This window comes from Macaca nemestrina, chromosome 1 (genome assembly GCF_043159975.1).
Source record: "Macaca nemestrina isolate mMacNem1 chromosome 1, mMacNem.hap1, whole genome shotgun sequence".
Lineage (NCBI taxonomy): Eukaryota > Metazoa > Chordata > Mammalia > Primates > Cercopithecidae > Macaca > Macaca nemestrina.
The window spans coordinates 19,132,037-19,150,178 of record NC_092125.1 but is presented as its reverse complement, the minus strand read 5'-3'; the positions used below and the strand labels follow the sequence as shown (position 1 = coordinate 19,150,178).

Genomic DNA, 18,142 nt, shown 5'->3' with positions numbered 1-18,142 from the left:
TTTCTGCCCTTCCTTACTTTCTAGTACAACAAGATGTTCCAGGCTCATTTAATACCCTCTAGACTCCAGTCCTGGAATCAATAATTTCTCCAGTGAAATCTTACAGTGGAGAATGGTATTTAGAAACCAAGATCTGGGTGCAAGGGGTGCTCATTGCTACTGGGATATTATTAATCAGTGCCCTTTAAGTGGACAGATCTAGGAAATATATATGCATATTTATTTAAATATGCATACATATGAGCATAGATATGTGTGTGTATATGAAATAATGAGTTCATACTGCTACCTCTAATTCCAAATCTACTCCACAGGAATCTTTCTTGCCTGCTTCCATCCCATACTATATCTCCCTTCTTCCATAGTGAAAATCCTAGCTCCCCAAAACAATGTATTTTCTGATTTTCTCAATTGCATGCTATGCATAAAATAATTTAATTGCTATACCCATAACACTATGAAAAAAATAAAGGGTTTTAAAATTCCAGTTCTAGTCTGAGCACATAGCTGGCATACTTTGTTTAAAGTTATGAATATTGATTTTTTTTAACCTTTATATTATTCATTTATAATGTAATGGGATTCAGATATTTCTGTTTGAATTCAGTTTTTATTCCTCTCCCCTCAGCTTTCTTGATTTTATTTTGTTTTTTTTTTTTTAATATAGAGAACACTATCATGTTTCCAAAATTTAAGCCTGGAAAAACAGTATACTCAAAGAAGCATCAATTCTCCTATCCCTTCTACTTTTCCCTCCCACCCCTTCTAGGTAACCAATTCAATTGCTTTCTGGTTTACCACTATTGTGTACGTGAGTGTGTATGTGTGTTTTGCCAAAATACTCAGATACATGTATCTTTTCTTTTCTGAATGGAGTGTTTTCCAGTGAAAACCAGCAAACCTAGACAAGTTCTAAAAGAGCTATAACACTTACATGTATGTTTTCTAGTCCCTTCTTTGTCACAGAAAATGTAGCAGATGATATACACCCTACTGCAACTTCCTTTTTTCATTTAACAAAATATCCTGGATATTACCCTATATCTGTTCACAGATGTCGTCCTTATTTTATTTTATTTTATTTTATTTTATTTTATTTTTTTGTAGTCTTGCCAACAGAATGTTTTGTCAAGCTTTTGATTTTTTTACCTGTTTGATGAGAGGATAAATAGTATGTTTTGTAGTTTTAATTTACAACTCTATTACGGGAAAAGTTTAATGTCTTTTCACATGTTTATGGACTCTTTGTAGATCTTTACTATGAATTGTCTGTTTATGCTTTTCCTCATTTTTTATAGGAGATTTGGGGTTTTTCCTTAATGTTTAAGTACTTTGTATGTCAGAGATATTACCCTTTTATCCATAATGTTGTGGAAATAACTTCTCCCAACTTGTCATTTGTGGTTTTTTCAAATTGTGACAAAATACACGTAACATAAAATTTACTATTGTAACCATTTTAAGTGTATAATTCTGTGCCGTTAAGTACATTTACCATCCATCTCCAGAATGTTATCATCCCCAACTGAAACTCCGAACTCATAAACAATAATGAGAACTCCCCATTCCTCTCTTCCTCAAGGCCCTGGTGACTGCCATTTTACTTTTTGCCTCTACAATTTTGGTTACTGTAGGAAACTCATGTAAGTGAAATCATTTGGTATTTGTCTTTCTGTGTCTCACTCATTTCATCTAGCATATCGTCCTCAAGTTTCATCCATGTTCTGGTATGTGTTAGAATTTTCTTCTTTTTTAGGGCTGAATAATATTCCACTGTACGGATATACCACAGTTTGTCCATTTATCCATTTATCTGTTGATGGACATATGTGTTGTGCCACCCTGTGGCCACTGTAAATAACACTGCTATGAATGTGGATGTACAAACATCCGTTTGAATCCCTGCTTTCAATTCCTTTATGTATACAATCAGAAATGGAATTGCTGGATCACATAGTAATTCTACATTTAATTTTTTGAGGAAGCACTACACCATTTTCGACAGCAGTGCATAAGGGTTCCAGTTTCTCTACATCCTCACCAACACTTGTTATTTATTTATTTATTTATTTATTTATTTATTTATTTATTTATAAAATGGTTTATAGGTTGGGCGCAATGGCTCATGCCTGTAATCCCAGCACTTTAGGAGGCTGAGGCAGGTGGATCAGGAGGTTAGGAGTTCAAGCCCAGCCTGGCCAATATGGTGAAACCCTGTCTCTACTAAAAATACAAAAATTAGCTGGTCATAGTGGCACATGCCTGTAGGCCCAGCTGCTCAGGAGGCTGAGGCAGGAGAATGGCTTGACTCCAGGAGGTGGAGGTTGCAGTGAGTCGAGATTGTGTCACTGCACTTTAGCCTCAGTGATAGAGCAAGACTCCATTTCAAAAAAAAAAAAAAAAGTTTTATATAATAGCTATCCTAATGGATATGAAGTGGTATCTCACTGTGGGTTTTTGTTATGTTTTTTTTTTTTTCATAATCAACACTGGAGGTACATTACAGTTTGTCCTCATGAATTCTAGTTGTTCTCATGAGATACATTTTGTCTTTGTAGTTTCAACTTTGCCTTTGAAGTGCGCCATGTCACATCTAGCTATTCTTCTGATTCCCAGGTCTACAAACTACAGCGACTTCAGACGTGCCCAATGTACAATGGAAAGGCTTCCATAACCTGTTTTCTTCTACCTCTAACATTGTCTAAAGTTCAATCTCTATCATATATCCCTTATTTCATCAAACTAATAATGATTTTACTTTGCAGATCAAATCCTAATGATATATAATTGATAAGTGTTTAGGAAGTGAGGTTTTGGGCTATAAATTGTTCCTCTTCATCTCATGTAATGCTTTTTGGCCTACTCTACTTTGTTGGATATCAGAATTACAGCACCTGCTTTTTTAGAGTTGGGGTTTCCTTTATGCCTACATTTGAAAATCTTTTCTTTTAAAGGGCGAACTGAGCCCACTTGTAAATTGGTATGACTGAGATGGGTTGGTCTCAGCTCTATCATATTGTTTCCTATTATAACTACTGCATCACTGTGCTACACTTACTGTGTTTCTTTCATTATTTGGTATGTATTCTTTGCTATTTTTAGAACTTTTGGGGTTTTAGAATAGGGTTTCCAATATTTGGGAATATGTATATTTTTAGTGATTTTTACTTATATTGTTAATATATTACCCTTAATTCCTATTTTTTGTTTCTAACCTTTTAACATCTGGTCTGTCAGTTTTATATGGTATCCTTTCACTCCTACCTGCTACTGATATTGCAGACAATGATATTATTCTATTTTCCCTTCGCTCTTCCCCTTCTCCTCCAGTTGTCATTAGTTGCACCTGTTCTAAGTTTATCAGAAAGTATAATGTGTATACACTATTCTTTCACCTACTGAATATACAAAATGTTCTCCGCTAGTCACTCTGCTGGCTTCCTCAGCTGTCTCTTGGTTGGAGGAAGCTCATTCTCTAAGAGTACTCATGAAGGGCCCATGTATGTGATGTTCTCTGAATTTTTGCATTCAGGTCACATCTCTCTGCCTATAACCTTGACCCTTGAGAGCTGGGGTATAAAAATCACTGCCTGGTACTTTTTTGTGTGTGTGTGATGGAGTCTTGCTCTGCCACCCAGGCTGGAGTGCAATGGCGTGATCTCAGCTCACTGCAACCTCTGCCTCCTGGGTTCAAACGATTCTTCCACCTCAGCCTCTCAAGTAGCTGGGATTACAGTCACCTGCCATCACACCCGGCTAATTTTCATGTTTTTTTAGCGATGGGGTTTCACCATGTTGGCCAGGCTGGTCTGACCTCAGGTGATCCACCCACCTTGACCTCCCAAAGTGATGGGATTACAGGCATGATCCACCATGCCTGGCCTGCCTGGTACTTTTGTTCCTTGTTAATGCTGCGCCACTGTTGCCTGGCTTTCCGTGTTGCTGTTCAGAAGTCTGATGCCAGCATAAATTTTTATCTCTATAAGCAATTTGATCTTTTTTGCCTTTAAAATCTAATCATTTTACTAAAATATATTTTGGAGTTGATAATTCCAGATCATTTCCCAAGGTACATGGAAGTCACTTTTGACATGTACATTTAAATTTTCCCTTATTCCTGGATTATTTTCTGGGGTTATAGTTTTAATATTAATTAGGTTTTATTGTTTAATGTTTGTACTTTAGGGACTCCAGTCACGTGTGTTTTGGTCTTTCTTTCCTGGCTTTTATTTTAACCTCTTCTCTCTGAACCTTTTTACTTCTATGTTTGTATTATTTTCAATTTCTTGATTGTTTTCTTGCCATTCTTCGGTGTCCTTTTACATATTTTCATTTGAATATATTCTCCCTTGGACACCTTATAATTATTCTTTGTTTCTGGGATAGTTTTTGTCATTATTTTCAATTTCCTTCTTGAATTTGCTCAACCCTTTTTGCATTTCTTCCTAATTTTTGTCTAGTTATGTCTTTAGTTTTTGAAATTTCTTATTCTAGCTGTGTGTGTGTGTGTGTGTGTATATGTGTATACAAATACATGACACTTCGTTCAGTTCGATATGTGGTGTTACAATTTTCTTATGCTTCATGGTTTTTATTGTGGGGGTTTTCATCAGCGAAAATGTTATGATTTTTTTTATCATCAGAAATGTGATTATTTTTCTGTTTTCTTTTTGCAGAATCTTTATATGCAGTTGATTAGATGTTTTTCTGTTACTAGCCATTTTGAGGCAGGGTTCCCAGTTCAAGAGTGTTCTCTTTTATCTGTGTACTGAAATGCAGTTTTTAATAGATAATGTTGGTGTTTGGGGAGGGGACTGGCGGTTTTTTTTTATTTCTGCAGGATTTGTAATTTTCCCTTCTCACTTCCTTCTTTCCCTTCATTGCCAGGCCTCTGAAGGACATTATCTTTTTTGTATTTATCTGACTTTTTCCCAGAAGCAAGGCTCCTTCAAGGCTCCCACCTCTTGTCCCATTTTCTTTCAAATCTCTTCCCTTGATCAACAAGGCACCTGACCTCTGTTCAGTTTTTAGTTCTTGGTGTTGGACTTTCTATTTATAAAGAGATGACAACCCTGCACTTCACTTAAGTCATTGGTAATAGTGGAGGGAGCTCAGTTGGAATTTGATGTCTTCTCTTTCTTCTACTTAAGTAATTTAATGTTCAGTTCATGGTATTCTCTCTAAGTAATGCTGAAGGCTTGTTTGTTTTTTTTCGTTGAGGATATGGGTAGGGATATATTCAGGCAGCTGCCATTATCCTCTGAGAAGCTCCTGCAACATTTAACATATCAAGTTCTAAGTAAAATTTCTCTCTTCCTTAGGAAACACTGGAAACTGCGTGTTACAAGGGCATCACCAAGGTTAACAGATTCTGTTACAAGACAGATCGTTTTCTTGTATCATTAAAGATGCTTGGTGTGCTTTTTAAAGAAAGCAATGAATAAGAATGAAAAGATTTTAAACAATATCTTATTGCTTTCTTTCTTCTTCATTTCGCGTTTATTGAAAAGAACAACTCTACCATTGATAGCTCTGTCACCCACAGAAAAATGTTCTTTTGAAAATTACCTTCTCAGTTCCTACCTCAAAACCTCCACATCTGCCTAAATAGATAAATAAAACCGATACCAGCGGGTCAGGAATGTTTTGCTGCAAGATTAGTGAGAAAACTGCAGCAAGCAGCAGCAAAGTCGGGTTCAGGCGGGCGGTTTGCACCAAAAACTCAGGTCAGTTGACCAATAAGAGCAAGCCCGTTAAGGGTCTGAGGTGGCCCCAAAGACCAAGGCTGAAGAGGTGACAGTCTGGGGAGGAAGCGCCGGGGCCACTACCGCCCCCGTAACCGAGAGGCCCCGTGTGCGTGAGCAAGGCTCTGTGCCCACGTGTGCGCGCGCTCCAGACGGGTCCCGGGGCAGCCACCTGTCACTCACGGGGGAGGGGGCGGCCGGCGGGGGGAGCACGCTGAGGAGGCGGGCGGGCGGGCTGGAGGGCGACCGGGGGCGGGGCGGCGCCCAGGCCCTCCCGACTGAGCCCGGCGTGCTGCAGCCATGGAGACGCGGCAGTCCCCTCCCGCGCCCCGCGCCCCGGCCCCCGCAGCCGCAGCCGATTGGTCGCCCTTTGCTCCCTGACCCCCCTCGCCGCCTCCGAGGCCGCCGCTTCCTGCTCGGGCGCCGCGCGGCGCCGCCGGCCCGGGGCGGAGCTCGGGCGCCGAGTGCGCGCCGCCGCCAAGCAGTAGCCCCGCGCGGGAGGAGGAGCCGCCGCCGCGCCCTTCCCCTTCCTCCGCTCCTCCCCTGGCCCCCACCGCGCCCGCGGCCGGCCCAGGCAGCACTCGCGAGCAGCGGCGGCCCGCCGGCGGCCGAGTTAGGAGAATGCGGCGGCGCTCGCGGATGCTGCTCTGCTTCGCCTTCCTGTGGGTGCTGGGCATCGCCTACTACATGTACTCGGGGGGCGGCTCCGCGCTGGCCGGGGGAGCGGGCGGCGGCGCCGGTAGGAAGGTGAGTGGAGCGCCCTGCCGCGGCCGGGCCCCTGCGCCCACCCCCACCCTGCGCCCCTGTCCCCTGCCCGCTCCGCGCCGCCCCTACGCTCCTCCGCCCAGACCTCCGCTCGAGCCGCCCGCCCCCGTCCCGGGCCTCCGCGCCAAGTGCCCAGGGCAGGGGTGCACCCGGCCCCTCTGCGCACGCCGGGCTCGGAGAGGGCGGCCCCCGCAGCCTTTCTCACCCCTCCGCCCCCTCTCGTGGACGTCACCCCTCTCTCTGTTCGTCGTAATTCGAGTCTTGTCCGGCCGCCGGGAGCCCCATCCCCTGCCGTTGGAAGTTTAGGGATGGGGGTGTTGGGAAACACAAAGGGGGTGGGGAGGAGAGGAGAGAGAGGCGACCGCCTTTCCAACGCGTCATGTACAGCGGGAGAGAGGAGTCCAAGTTTCTTTTCAGCCCTTTGATACCAGCGGCTGAAAATCCTCGTCCCTTTCCCCCTGTCACTCCGCGGGGCGTGGGTTCCCTGTTTCTGCCACCTTCTTTGCCCTTTACCTTTTGAGGGGCAGGGGCGGCCACTCCCGTGCCAACTAAAGCCCCAGGGCCCGTGCGATCCGGGGGCTAGTGCGCCCCTGCGCCCCGAGCGAGGGCAGTCCCGGCCATCCCCTTGCGGTCCCAGTGTTACCGTCTGCCCAACCGGGCACCCGGCCCTCCCGCGCGAGGAGCCGGACGTGGCCTCCTGCGCTTGCATTTTCCATCCCCACTCCCCGCTTCAGGGAGAATCCTTCTTCTATGGATGTGTTTCTAAGCTGCTCCGGGGGCCGAGTGATCCGGCTATGGGGACCGTGTGAGCCGCTCTGCGGTTCCGCGCCCTCGTCCCGCCGCTCCGGCTGGCCGGGCCCTTGGCATTCGGGAGGATGCTGAGCGCTGAGAGGAGCCGGGACGGTGCGGTCCTGCGGCCGGCCGGGAGAGCAGGGCGTCGGGCTGTGGGCTGGAGCATGCCGGCTGGGGACGTTTGTAGTGTTTTACTGGCTCCTTGGCTTTGAAAGCAGCGTTCTCTTTTCCGAATTCCTCCTCGTTACTGTGACATTTAGTGTCACCGCAAACCCAGGAAATTCTGAGTTAATGGAGATGGACAACGGGTGATTGGGTTGGAACAAGAGAGTGGTATGCTGAAACAAGCCAGAGGGAACTAACTAGATGAACAGACTTCAGTTCTGAAGTCAGACCCCTAAATGTCCACGCTGGGGTTTGGCTGCTTCAGAGGCTTTTTCTTTGCTTCATTCATTCATTCATAGCCGAAGATGTTAGGTGGAATGAGTGCCTTATTTGGTTTCTGGTAAATTACATGGATTTGTGAAATAAAGCCGTCTTTCCACGTGCTGAATCGGCCTAGCTTCTGAGCTGACACTGTACTGTTAGCGCTGTTTTTGTAAAAAAATGGTATAGGTAGTATATGTGTGCGAAGACTTGGTTTATTCTTGAACAGCAAAGAACATGCAGCCATTAAAAGTCGTGCAGTCCATTCAAAGATATAATCGTGTCAAACTGGAATGATTTTTTAAAACTTTGTTTCCCAGTAAACTGTGCCTTGGCCACTCTGCATAGCCTGGTGTGCTGGTGAGACCTGGCAAAGCTTTCTGCCTTTCATGCAAAGAAAACCAAACACATTAAGCCACCCTTGGCGTTTCTCTTTCCTTAGTCTGCCACTTTCATTAGTACACGTGATTAGAAAGAGCAAACCTGCTTGTTCCCCTCCCGGAGGCTGATTCCTCACTCTGGTGGGCTTCAGTTGCTGGATGGTGTGAGGGGTCTTCCATGCAGAAGGCTTCCGACACTCCTGAAGTGTGTGATTCTTAGTTTTTCTTTCTTTTTTATTTTTTTAAAGAATTCCTGGTGGCAATATGGAAAGGTACGGAGACCAGGTAGAAAAAGTGGGGGAAATGAACAATTACACATAGATTGGTGATTTGGGATTCTATTCTTTCTGTCAACGAACCATAAAATTTAATCCTAGCCCTTAGAATGCTTTAGTGATTTGTCAGTTGAGGAAGAGGTGTGTAAATGCAATAGCTTTTGAAATTGCAGTGGAGGACTCATTAACTTTGTGTGGTGGACCCTGGGAAGATGGTTTCTGAAGGGGGTAAATAGAGCCCTGATCTATAGGGCTGACCTATAGGAATGCCTGATCCTATAGGAAATCGTGATCTATAGGAAAATGCCTGATCTATAGGAAAATCGTGTAGTCCTCTTTCCTCCCCAATTGTTTCCATGGATTTAGACACTAGAAGTGTCTCTAAATTTAGTTCATTCTCATACCAAAAAAAAAAAAAAAAAAAAAAAAAAAAAAAGCACGTGGTTTGTTTGGCTTGTAAAGCATGGACATAAAAAAAGATAGCGGGCCATGCACAGAAAGGCAGAATTTAAAAGCTCGCTATAGTTTTTTAGAGATAAGTGGACCTATATTTTTCTCTTGCCTCATACTGTTCAAGTCAGGGCTCTCATTCCATATTTAGCCAATTTCTGCACATCCTAACGTTTTTCATAGGGTACAAGGCTGCAGTATGGGGCTTTGGGGATCGTTTGAGGGGAGTCCAACTAGGATTTCTGCTGCTTCAGCAGCCCAGCCCAGGCTTGTCATTGTGTGCCCTGCCTGTTAAGTAACTCATCACAGAACTGTTATTCTCCACTTGGCAAAACCCAGAGAGCCAGCTCACCTCAGATTGCAGGTTTAATAAACTAAGCAGGAGGGAGCGCTGAGAACCAATCTCAGGCACTGCCGCACAACTCAGGACTCAACACCCAGGTTGAGGACATGTCTGTTAAAGCAGTTTATGCAAAATATTGTTTAAAATTACATTTCATTTACATTTGTGTCCATACCCTTTCCCCCCATATTTTGCTCTTTCCTCCTAAATTGATGATTTGCACTTCAAGGGTTCCTTTCCTTTGAGCTTCTTAAATGCTTTAAAATTTTAAGCATGTTAAGTCTCCCCTGGGCTTTGGTATGCTGGCAGTGGATGGAGCCGCAGAAGAGTGGAAGGGATTTCTCTGGAAATGAAGCTGCCTGTGGGTGGAGTGTGGCTGTTTAGGGTGGAAAGGGAAGGGTTTTCTCTCTGCTGTGTGTGTGTGTGGAGCCCGAGACCCCTTGCCTGTGCGCCTACATGCTGGGAGGTAAGGGACAGTGTTAGTTGAGGGACATGATCCGGAGCCCCGGGAGCCTGTCCACTTTGCACAGTAGCATCACCCTTATTCCCTGAGCTGGCACAAGTCCTGTAGCCCTTGCCCGAGAGTCCAAGTGTGGGGGACTTTAGGTGGGATCTTCTAGGAATCAGGGGGGGAGGCGGGCAGGTTATTTCTTGGAACAGTGAAGGATCTTGCCGGGCTAGACCATGGTACACATGGAAGGGAACGTTAGGGTGTAAAGTTGGAGAAATTCAGAACTAAATTGTAACGGGCTTCAAATGCCAAGCTAACTTGTTGGTTCTTAATTTGGGAACCAGTAATGTTTCTGAGCTAGTAGTAGACATTCAAATAAAGGGAAATGGCACAAATCCACTTATTGGCGTTGAGTGAGACCTAGCTGTTTACCTCTTTGTGCTTAGTGACCTTCACGGATGCATTGAACCTCTCTGACCCTCAGTTTCCTCATCTTTGCTGTGGGAATAATCATTCTTACCTCACGGCCTTGTTTGGAGAATTAAATACTGTTCGTGGGTACTGAATAACTGCTATCTCTAAAAGAGGAAAATGAAAAAGTAAAAGCCTGAATATCCCCTTGAAAGTATAGTGAACCGGGAATCTTAAGTTCACGATATTCCTGATATACTTCTTGCTTTCTGGAAAATGGTTGTCTTTCTTTTTTTTAAATCCCTCATCCCCACCTCTGAGATTGATCTGACTGGTTTGTTTGGGGTTTGGGCTATGAATCTTAAATGCTGTTAGAGATGGACTTTTTGGGAAGTTGTCCAGACACCATGCCAGCTCTCTCGTACCCAGTTGTGGTGTCAGAATGGGGATCTCAGTAGTGGGCAGCCATCAGGAATGTGGGTGGAGGGTACAGCTTGCCTTGGTGGTTAGGCATTTGGAGTGTCCACCAGTGGGTGGACGTGTCTGAGTAAGGGGTTCCTGTAGTGGGGTCCCAGGTTCTGAGCTCCACCACTCTCCCTCTGTATGCCTGCCCCTTTTGTTAGAAGGGCAGGTCGCTGTGATCACTGGAAGCATGCGTGACTTGAGGTCGAGCCTGGGACCCTCATGTGGTTTAATGGGTATCAAAAATCTGTGAGCGTGTCTGGGTGGGTGCAGAGGGGCACACCAATACCACTCCTTGCCACCTATCATCAGTTTGGCGTTTAAAGAAAGTCCACTTGAAGTGAGAGTTTGAAGTTGACATAGGGAGGACAGTAGCAGGGAAAACCACTGTGTAGCCAGATCATCTGACAATGTCACTGGAACATAAATTTCTCTCTTTAAAGAAAATAAAGTTTCCCTATTCTGGACTGAAGTTGTGGCTGCCTCCGGGTCAGCAAACATAATGGAAACAGATTGTGTGACTGCTAAACAGTGCAAAAGTAACGAGCTCTTTCCTAGACCCTTGAGCAAAATGGAAAAGCTGCTGCTACACCCAGCACGGAGTGGGCTCAGCTTGCCCAGGCTCTGCGGACCTTGGGGTGGGGGACACCTGGGAGGCTGGGGAAGGTTTTCTGAGTCCTCAGGCCCACTGTCAGCTTCTCCACCCTAGCTCCTGTTTGGATGAGTGATGGGTGAGTCGTTGGTTTCCCATTTGGAACAGAGGAAGAGGTGGTCAGAAAAACGATGGGAGAGGGGTGGGGGAGATAGGGTCAGGGAAGACGTAGTTTCTTCTTGCTACTGCTCATGTTTTTCAGGGCTTTGGGGAGAGGGAAGTCAGTTTGGGAAGATACTGATTTTAGTGTCAGAGCAGGCAAGGCCACTGTTCTGCCTAAATTCTAGCAAGTCCAGAGGCAGTGGGCTTGGTGAGAGGAGGTGTGGTGGGGCGGGGAGTGAGGCTGCCTGGGACAGAGACAGGTGTACGCAGGAGTTGACTGTGAGGCTCTGGCTGCGATCCCAGGAAGGGAAGCTAGGTATTCCTGGGAAAAGCCTGTGAAGTCTCCCGGAGCGCCCAGCCGAATTCACGTGATGAGAAAACACCCAAACCTGGCCAAGTCTGCGCTCCCGGTTCGTTTTTGTGCTTTTGTCCTTGTGAAGCCTCTTCTGGAAGCTCTGTGTGGGTGATGCTGAGCCGTGCAAGTCAGTGGATATGCAGATGGAAACACAGTGGCATAGCCATGCCACACACCTGTAACAGTGAGGCACTTCCATGCTGGTTGGCACGTATGCCTTGTCTTGAGGTCCCCCGAGTGCCCTCCAGTTCCTAGCTGCCCTGATCTTTCCTTGGGATCTCTTTCCCATGTTCAGCAGTAAAAGGGTTGAATCCTGCCACTTGAGGGGCCTCTTGGACCCACTTCTGTGCCTGTGCCATAGTGAATGTGCTGATTGTCACCCCTGAAAATGTGCCACTTGGATAGAAGGAGGCCTAGCCCCACTTCCATGATGGGAACAATCCCTTTTCCCCTTGAGTAAGTCTTCGATTTGGTGTTACTGTTGAGAGTCCTGGTTCCACCATTGTAATCTTGTGGCCTTGCCTCTAGACTGCCTTATGGGTGAGGTGTTTTTAAGGAGAAGGGATGTCTTGGTACTTCCATATGCAAACCCTCCTGAACGGGTCTAGGATAGACTGGGCCTGGCGGGGAACTCTCCTCTCTGGAGAATTACATTGAATTCATTGGTGTGTGCTCACCAGTGATCACTCCTGTCCTTAGAATGAAACTTGACCTTGTTCTCTTAACAGTGTGAAGATTCCCTCACCTTGGGCCTGTGCTTGATCTTCATGATGAACCCAGTGTGGAGTTGGCAGGAAAGCTGTCTTCAGATTACCTGCCTAGTCCAGAAAGCCTCTCCCACCTTTTTCTATTGTAAATCATGGAAATAAACGGGAACTCAAGGCACTAACCTGTCTTCCCTGATGGGCGCCCACCTTTCTAGGGTTCCCTGCTCTAAGCAGGTGGCACTGTGCTCCTGCCTGGCTCTTGCCTCCTGCAGCACAGGGTGAAACGCAGGCATTTTTGCACTTAGTCATGTCTACTAGTACGGGCCCCAGAAGCATGGGGTGTTGTCTGTGGATTAGGTTTCTTAGCATGCTGAAATGTAGATGACAGTGATTCATCAGGGCCGGATTTGGAGAAAAACAAAAACTGTCACCTAGAATCTCACTCATAGGCTTACATTTAAAAAGCTTTTCCAGGCTTTTTAAGTTAAGTGACTTTTCCAAGGTCGCAGACCTCACAGGTGGCAGATCTGCCCAGGGTTGTCTGGTGGAAGCGATCTCGTCAGGGCCTCTGGAGGCAGTGGGGTTTTTCTGCAACTCCTGGCCGAGGGTTTCTGGCAGCCATCAGTGAACCTGGCTTACTCCTGCTCCCTGGGCCTCCCATGTCCCTTCCTTGCCTCGGCAGTGCCCTCGTACTACGGCCTCGTTTGGAACGTTCCTGGAAGGCATCTTGGAGCAGATGCGCATTCGGTAATGCTTTGATAGTAGCGTTGGTCTGTTTTGCTTTTATTTTTTATTTTTGAGACAAAGTCTCACTCTTGTCACCCAGGCTGGAGTGCTGTGGCACGATCTCGGCTCACTGCAACCTCCACCTCCTGGGTTCAGGCGATTCTTGTGCCCTAGCCTCCTGAGTAGCTATGATTACAGGCGCCTACCGCCACCCCTGGCTAATTTTTGTATTTTTAATAGAGACAGGGTTTCACCACGTTGGCCAGGTTGGTCTTAAATTCCTGACCTCAAGTGATCCACCCACCTCGGCCTCCCAAAGTGCTGGTATTACAGGCGTGAGCCACCACGCCCGGCCGCTCTTTTCTTCATTTTTACCTTTTGCTCCATGGAATTTGTGTTCTTACCTTCCAGGCCTCTGCCTCTCCTGAAGGCAGCAGTCCTCAGCTGCCTCTTCGGAATGAGCAGAGATTAAAACTGGCTCTGGTTCTTTTCACTGATTCTTTGAATGAGTATCTCTTGAGACCCTCGTATGTGCCAGGCACTGCTTGAGTGTTTGGGAGTGCATCAGTGGTTGTAACAGACATGAAATCCTTGTGGTCTTGGAGCTTTCATTCTAGTGGGGAGCTGTGGGGAGCCAGACAGTAGATACAATGTCAGTTACGTAGCGTGCAGAAAGGTGCTATATGCTGTGGAAAAAACAGAGCAGTGCGTGGGGATTAGGAATCAGGGCGGAAGGGTAGTTGCAGTATTAAAGTGGTGATGACGTAGGCTCCTGGGGAAGGCAGGATTGGAGCTGAGACTAAGAGGGAGCCATTGTGGTTCTCTCGGCTTCATTGGCAGCCCCTGGTTTCAGCTTTGTCCAGCCTCTTTTTCGGTGATCTCTCTACTCCTTGGTTTCTTTTGCTAAACAAACGAGCCAGTTTTCTTTCCCGAAGGATGTTGCCTTTGGTTGGCTAGTGGTGGAGTTTCCCTCCATGCTGTGGACATCTTGGTCACCTGTTCTTGTTCTGGTCTCCTCGATGAGGCACGAACGCATCCTGGTTAAAAGGTTGTGTGTACTGTCATAATCGCCTCCCTTACTACGGACCTGCAGCTGCCCGAGCAGTTTAATTTGCTGATCAGCTTTGTAGAATATGCTTGTGGAACAATCTCATTTCTTGATTCCTGAGCCGACTTCTGTGAAGCGCCAAGCTGGATTGAGTCAGTCATTCATTGTTAGGTGCACTGTGGAAGAACACTACACATTCTTAAAGTGCTTTCTGCACATATTGCTGTTTAACGAGGAATCCCCCTAGGTCCCTGTGCGCTTTTTCCAGGACAGGATTTCCACTGTGATGTGATTTTTGGGAGTTGCTGGGGGTGGGAGTGGGGGTTGTTGATTCATGTTTGCAGGAAACCAGAGATCAGATGCCTGCCTGGTACCCGGGCTTTGGAGATGGGGGTTATTCTTGGCAATGTGGGTAACACTGAGCTTCTGTGATTGATAGTATTGTACTTGGGAACAATAAAGTGGAGATGTGACTTCATCACCCACAGCCACTTAGGGAGTTGGAACTGTGGGAAGTTGTAGCTGGTCCTGGTTCTCAAGGTGAGGGCATGCAGGTGCTTTTCATAGAGGCCATTCTCATTTATGAGGGGTCATTAGATATTTTATGGGATTGGTAGTTACCAATCCCATAAAACCATTGAGATGGCTAGGCACCCAGCGTCCAGTGTACTTCTGGATAAAACAAGTGGAGCATTTACATGGTGGCAAAAAGAACAGGTAATTTGAGAGGCCTTCGCATTCAAGAGCGGCCATCGAGGTTTCTTCCTCTCTGCGTCAGAGACTGGCCCAGGGAGTGAACTCTTTTCTTCCTGACAGGGTGCTGCCCTAGAAAAATGACGCACTTCAAATGAAGGGTCTTTCTTAGCTAAATTGCCCTGTGAGAGCTTGAGGAGCCGGTGCAAATTAAAGGCCTGTGTTTTGGAGATGCCCATAAATTAAGTACTCTGTTATCAGGATTTGGGTAAGTGTAGATGACTGTTGGGTGGGGGGATTTGTATGGCTGTCCTGGATGATGAGAGGGTTGGCCTAGCCTGGGATGCCTCCCAGTCTCATTGTCTTACTCCTTCCTGCCTCTAGGGCTTTCCCCTTGACCTAGAAGTTGAGCTTTTGATCTGTGACCTTTGAAAGGCCTGCTCTGCCGCACTGTCCTTCCCCTCCTGCCCTTGTCCTGCCCCATCCCCTATGCCAGAGAGCTCACTTTGTTGTCTTCTTGTCTCACTTTAGATCATCACTAATTTCCCCTGTGTCTGGAATACACCTTTTTCATCAATTCTGAGAGGCCATTATTTGTCAAACATGCCATTATTTTGTGGACCACTAGGAAAGAAAAAACACTGTCCATTGAACTGTGACACAATGGGCTCTTATCAGTTGGCGTTCTTATTTTCTACTTATTGAAAGAGCTCTTTCAGACTGAGACATCGATTTTTCCATATATCACTCTCGGGCATAGATAGATACAAAGGAAAATATAAGTGAAATACATTGAGCAAAGTGTTCTAAAACTTTTTCAGAGTCCAAGCACTCTGAGTCACTTTTTGACTCAGATGTTAGTGCCTATTTTCTTCAAACAGAGTCATCCACTGTGCCACCAAGAGCGCTGGTGATGTAGCATTTCCTAAGGAAAATAATCCATAAAAACACTGAGAGCCATTGGTTCTGGACTGTGAAGACAGCTTGGCAATTAAGTCGAGGTAGCCAGCTTTTGACTCTTCTGGGAATTTTGCCTAACTCCTCAGTTTACCATCCATTCCTATCCCACCGTGATTTGTTTTTTAGGGATTAAGAGTGCTTGCTTCATTGTTGTTTCTGGGATTCTCTTCTAAGTCATTGATGTGTATGTCCTGCAGATTTGGATGATTGAGCATGGGCTGGTAACAATGCATCATGGGCCTCGTCCAGCCCATAGCATTGACGACATCATTGATCGTGAGCCGCATTCCAATTGGGGGTGGCTGAAAAAAGGGCATCTTAGAATTGACCAATTACAGCCTTTCCTTTTCTCATGTGTCACACTGCAGTTGGGCCTTCATATCTGCGGGTTGCACATCTGCAGATTCAACCAACCTTGGGTTGAAAATATTTGGGGAAAAAAATAAAAAGTAACACTACTAGAATAAAAATAACAGATTTAAAAACCAATACAGTATAACAACCATTTACCTAGCATTTGCACTGCATTAGGTATTATAAGTAATATAGAGATGATTTAAAGTATAAGGGAGGGTGTGTGTTAGGTTATATGCAAACATTACACCATCTTATATAAGGGACTTGAGCATCTGTGAATTTTGCTATCCTTGGTCGGGGGAGTGGGGTTCCTGGAACCAATAAGAACTCGGCTTCAAGCCTTCTGTCACTGATAAAGAAGACTGGGAATCCTCCTTTTAATGTATATGTTTTTACCTGTTTACTCCTGAGTCCCAGAATCCACATCAACTGAAGTTCTTCTTCTGGTTTTTATTTTTGACAGAGCAGCTGATGAGCTGATGAGTATGAACCCATTCAGAAACATTTTTGAGCTTTTTTTTTTTTTTTTTTGTGGTAGGGTTTGGCTCTGTCACCCAGGCTGGAGTGCAGTGTTGTGATCATGGCTCACTGCAGTCTTGACTTCCTGGGTTCAATCTATGCTCCCACCTCAGCCTGCCGAATAGCTGGTAGCACAGGTGTACGCCACCACACCCAGCTAACTTTTTTGATTTTTTTTTTTTTTTTTTGTAGAGATGATGTCTCACTATGTTGCCCAGACTGGTCTTGAACTCCTGGGCTCAAGCAGTCTTCCTGCCTCAGCCTCCCAAAGTGTTGGGATTATAGGTGTGAGCCACTGTGCCCGGCCTTGAGCATTTTCTGTACTCAGGTTACCAAGTTGAATGCTGGCATCTGCAGGGAACGCTTACAATCACTGAACAAACGAACATATTTTGAGAGGGAGACTTTGGTTTAAAATTAAGGGTAAGTTGAACAAGGACTGAATAAGTAGATGAAATTAAGGCAGTTCCTACTTTATTAGTGGTTATATTATTCAAAAATCCTTATTTTTTGAAGAACAATACAAACTGTGGATACAATGTATCATATTTGGGGGAGAATCATGGAGGAAGCCAGATGCGCTATTGAAGTTGACCAGTGGATTCATGGAGTTCATTCTACTGTTTTATTTTTGTGTACTTCTGAAAAGTTCATTTAAAAAATTTAAAAAGAGATTTACTGATGTATGCAGCATAAATTAAAGAAGTAGCTGAAAACTAGTATTTTTGTAAAAAGCAACTGTAAGGATTTGTGATCGCATTAGTCCAGAGGTGCTTCGGCCTCACACCTCTTCTGTAGTTTGGGATATTCCACAGATATTTTCATAGGGAGCTTCAGAGGTCACGTTAGATCCTGGCTTAGTGCCTATATCACCAGGGAAGCAACATTGGTTGCTGTTTCTTCTGTGAGGAGTATCTACATTCTTTGGAAATTGCTAATCCTGCTGCAGTCTCTGGTGGTAGAGAATGAGCTCAGGTGGTCTGTGAGATCACTTCTGCCTAAGCAGACTGCCCTGTGGACCAAAGACCCTGTTACCCACCAGAGTTCACTGTAGATGTTTTATTTCATTTTATTTATTTATTTTAGAGTCAGGGTCTTACCCGGTCACCCAGGCTGGAGTATAGTGGCATGATCATGATCATAGCTCACTGCAGCCTCAAATTGCTGGACTCAAGCGATTCTCCACTTCAGCCTCCCAAGTAGCTGGAACAACAGGCGTGAGCCACTGCGCCCAGCCAGATGTTTTATTGTCTTGACTACACCATTCTCATTTGCCAGGCACCTCTTTATGTTCAGTCTTTCTGCCAGATTTTTCACTCATGCTAGGCAGCTTTGCTTGCGGTTATAAGCTGTCCTTCAGGAGCTGTGGATGACTTAGGAAGCTGAATGGGAGACCATTAATAAATATGTGTTAGTCCTTTTTGTTCTCCCAACAAGATATTAATGCTAAAGGCTATTTTATGTGGTATTTGTAAATGAGAGATTTCAGCAAATTATGATACTGTGTGTCTTCTGTAAGGTATA

The 18,142-nt window shown here is 45.4% G+C and overlaps 1 protein-coding gene and 1 non-coding gene across 2 annotated transcripts in view; one reads left to right on the top strand and one right to left on the bottom strand.

Moving 5' to 3' along the window:
• Window positions 1-873: 873 nt before the first annotated feature.
• On the bottom strand, window positions 874-932 carry LOC112423152 (U7 small nuclear RNA). Its single transcript, XR_003013620.1, has one exon. It is a non-coding gene; the product is annotated as a U7 small nuclear RNA (small nuclear RNA).
• Window positions 933-6,307: 5,375 nt separating this feature from the next.
• The window catches only part of LOC105499152 (polypeptide N-acetylgalactosaminyltransferase 2), a 224,600-nt gene continuing 212,765 nt past the window's right edge, over window positions 6,308-18,142 (top strand). The window contains exon 1 of the mRNA XM_011771621.3: window positions 6,308-6,491. Within this exon, the coding sequence (XP_011769923.1) occupies window positions 6,366-6,491 (126 nt within the window). The 5' untranslated portion in view covers window positions 6,308-6,365. The remainder of the gene's footprint in view (window positions 6,492-18,142) is intronic.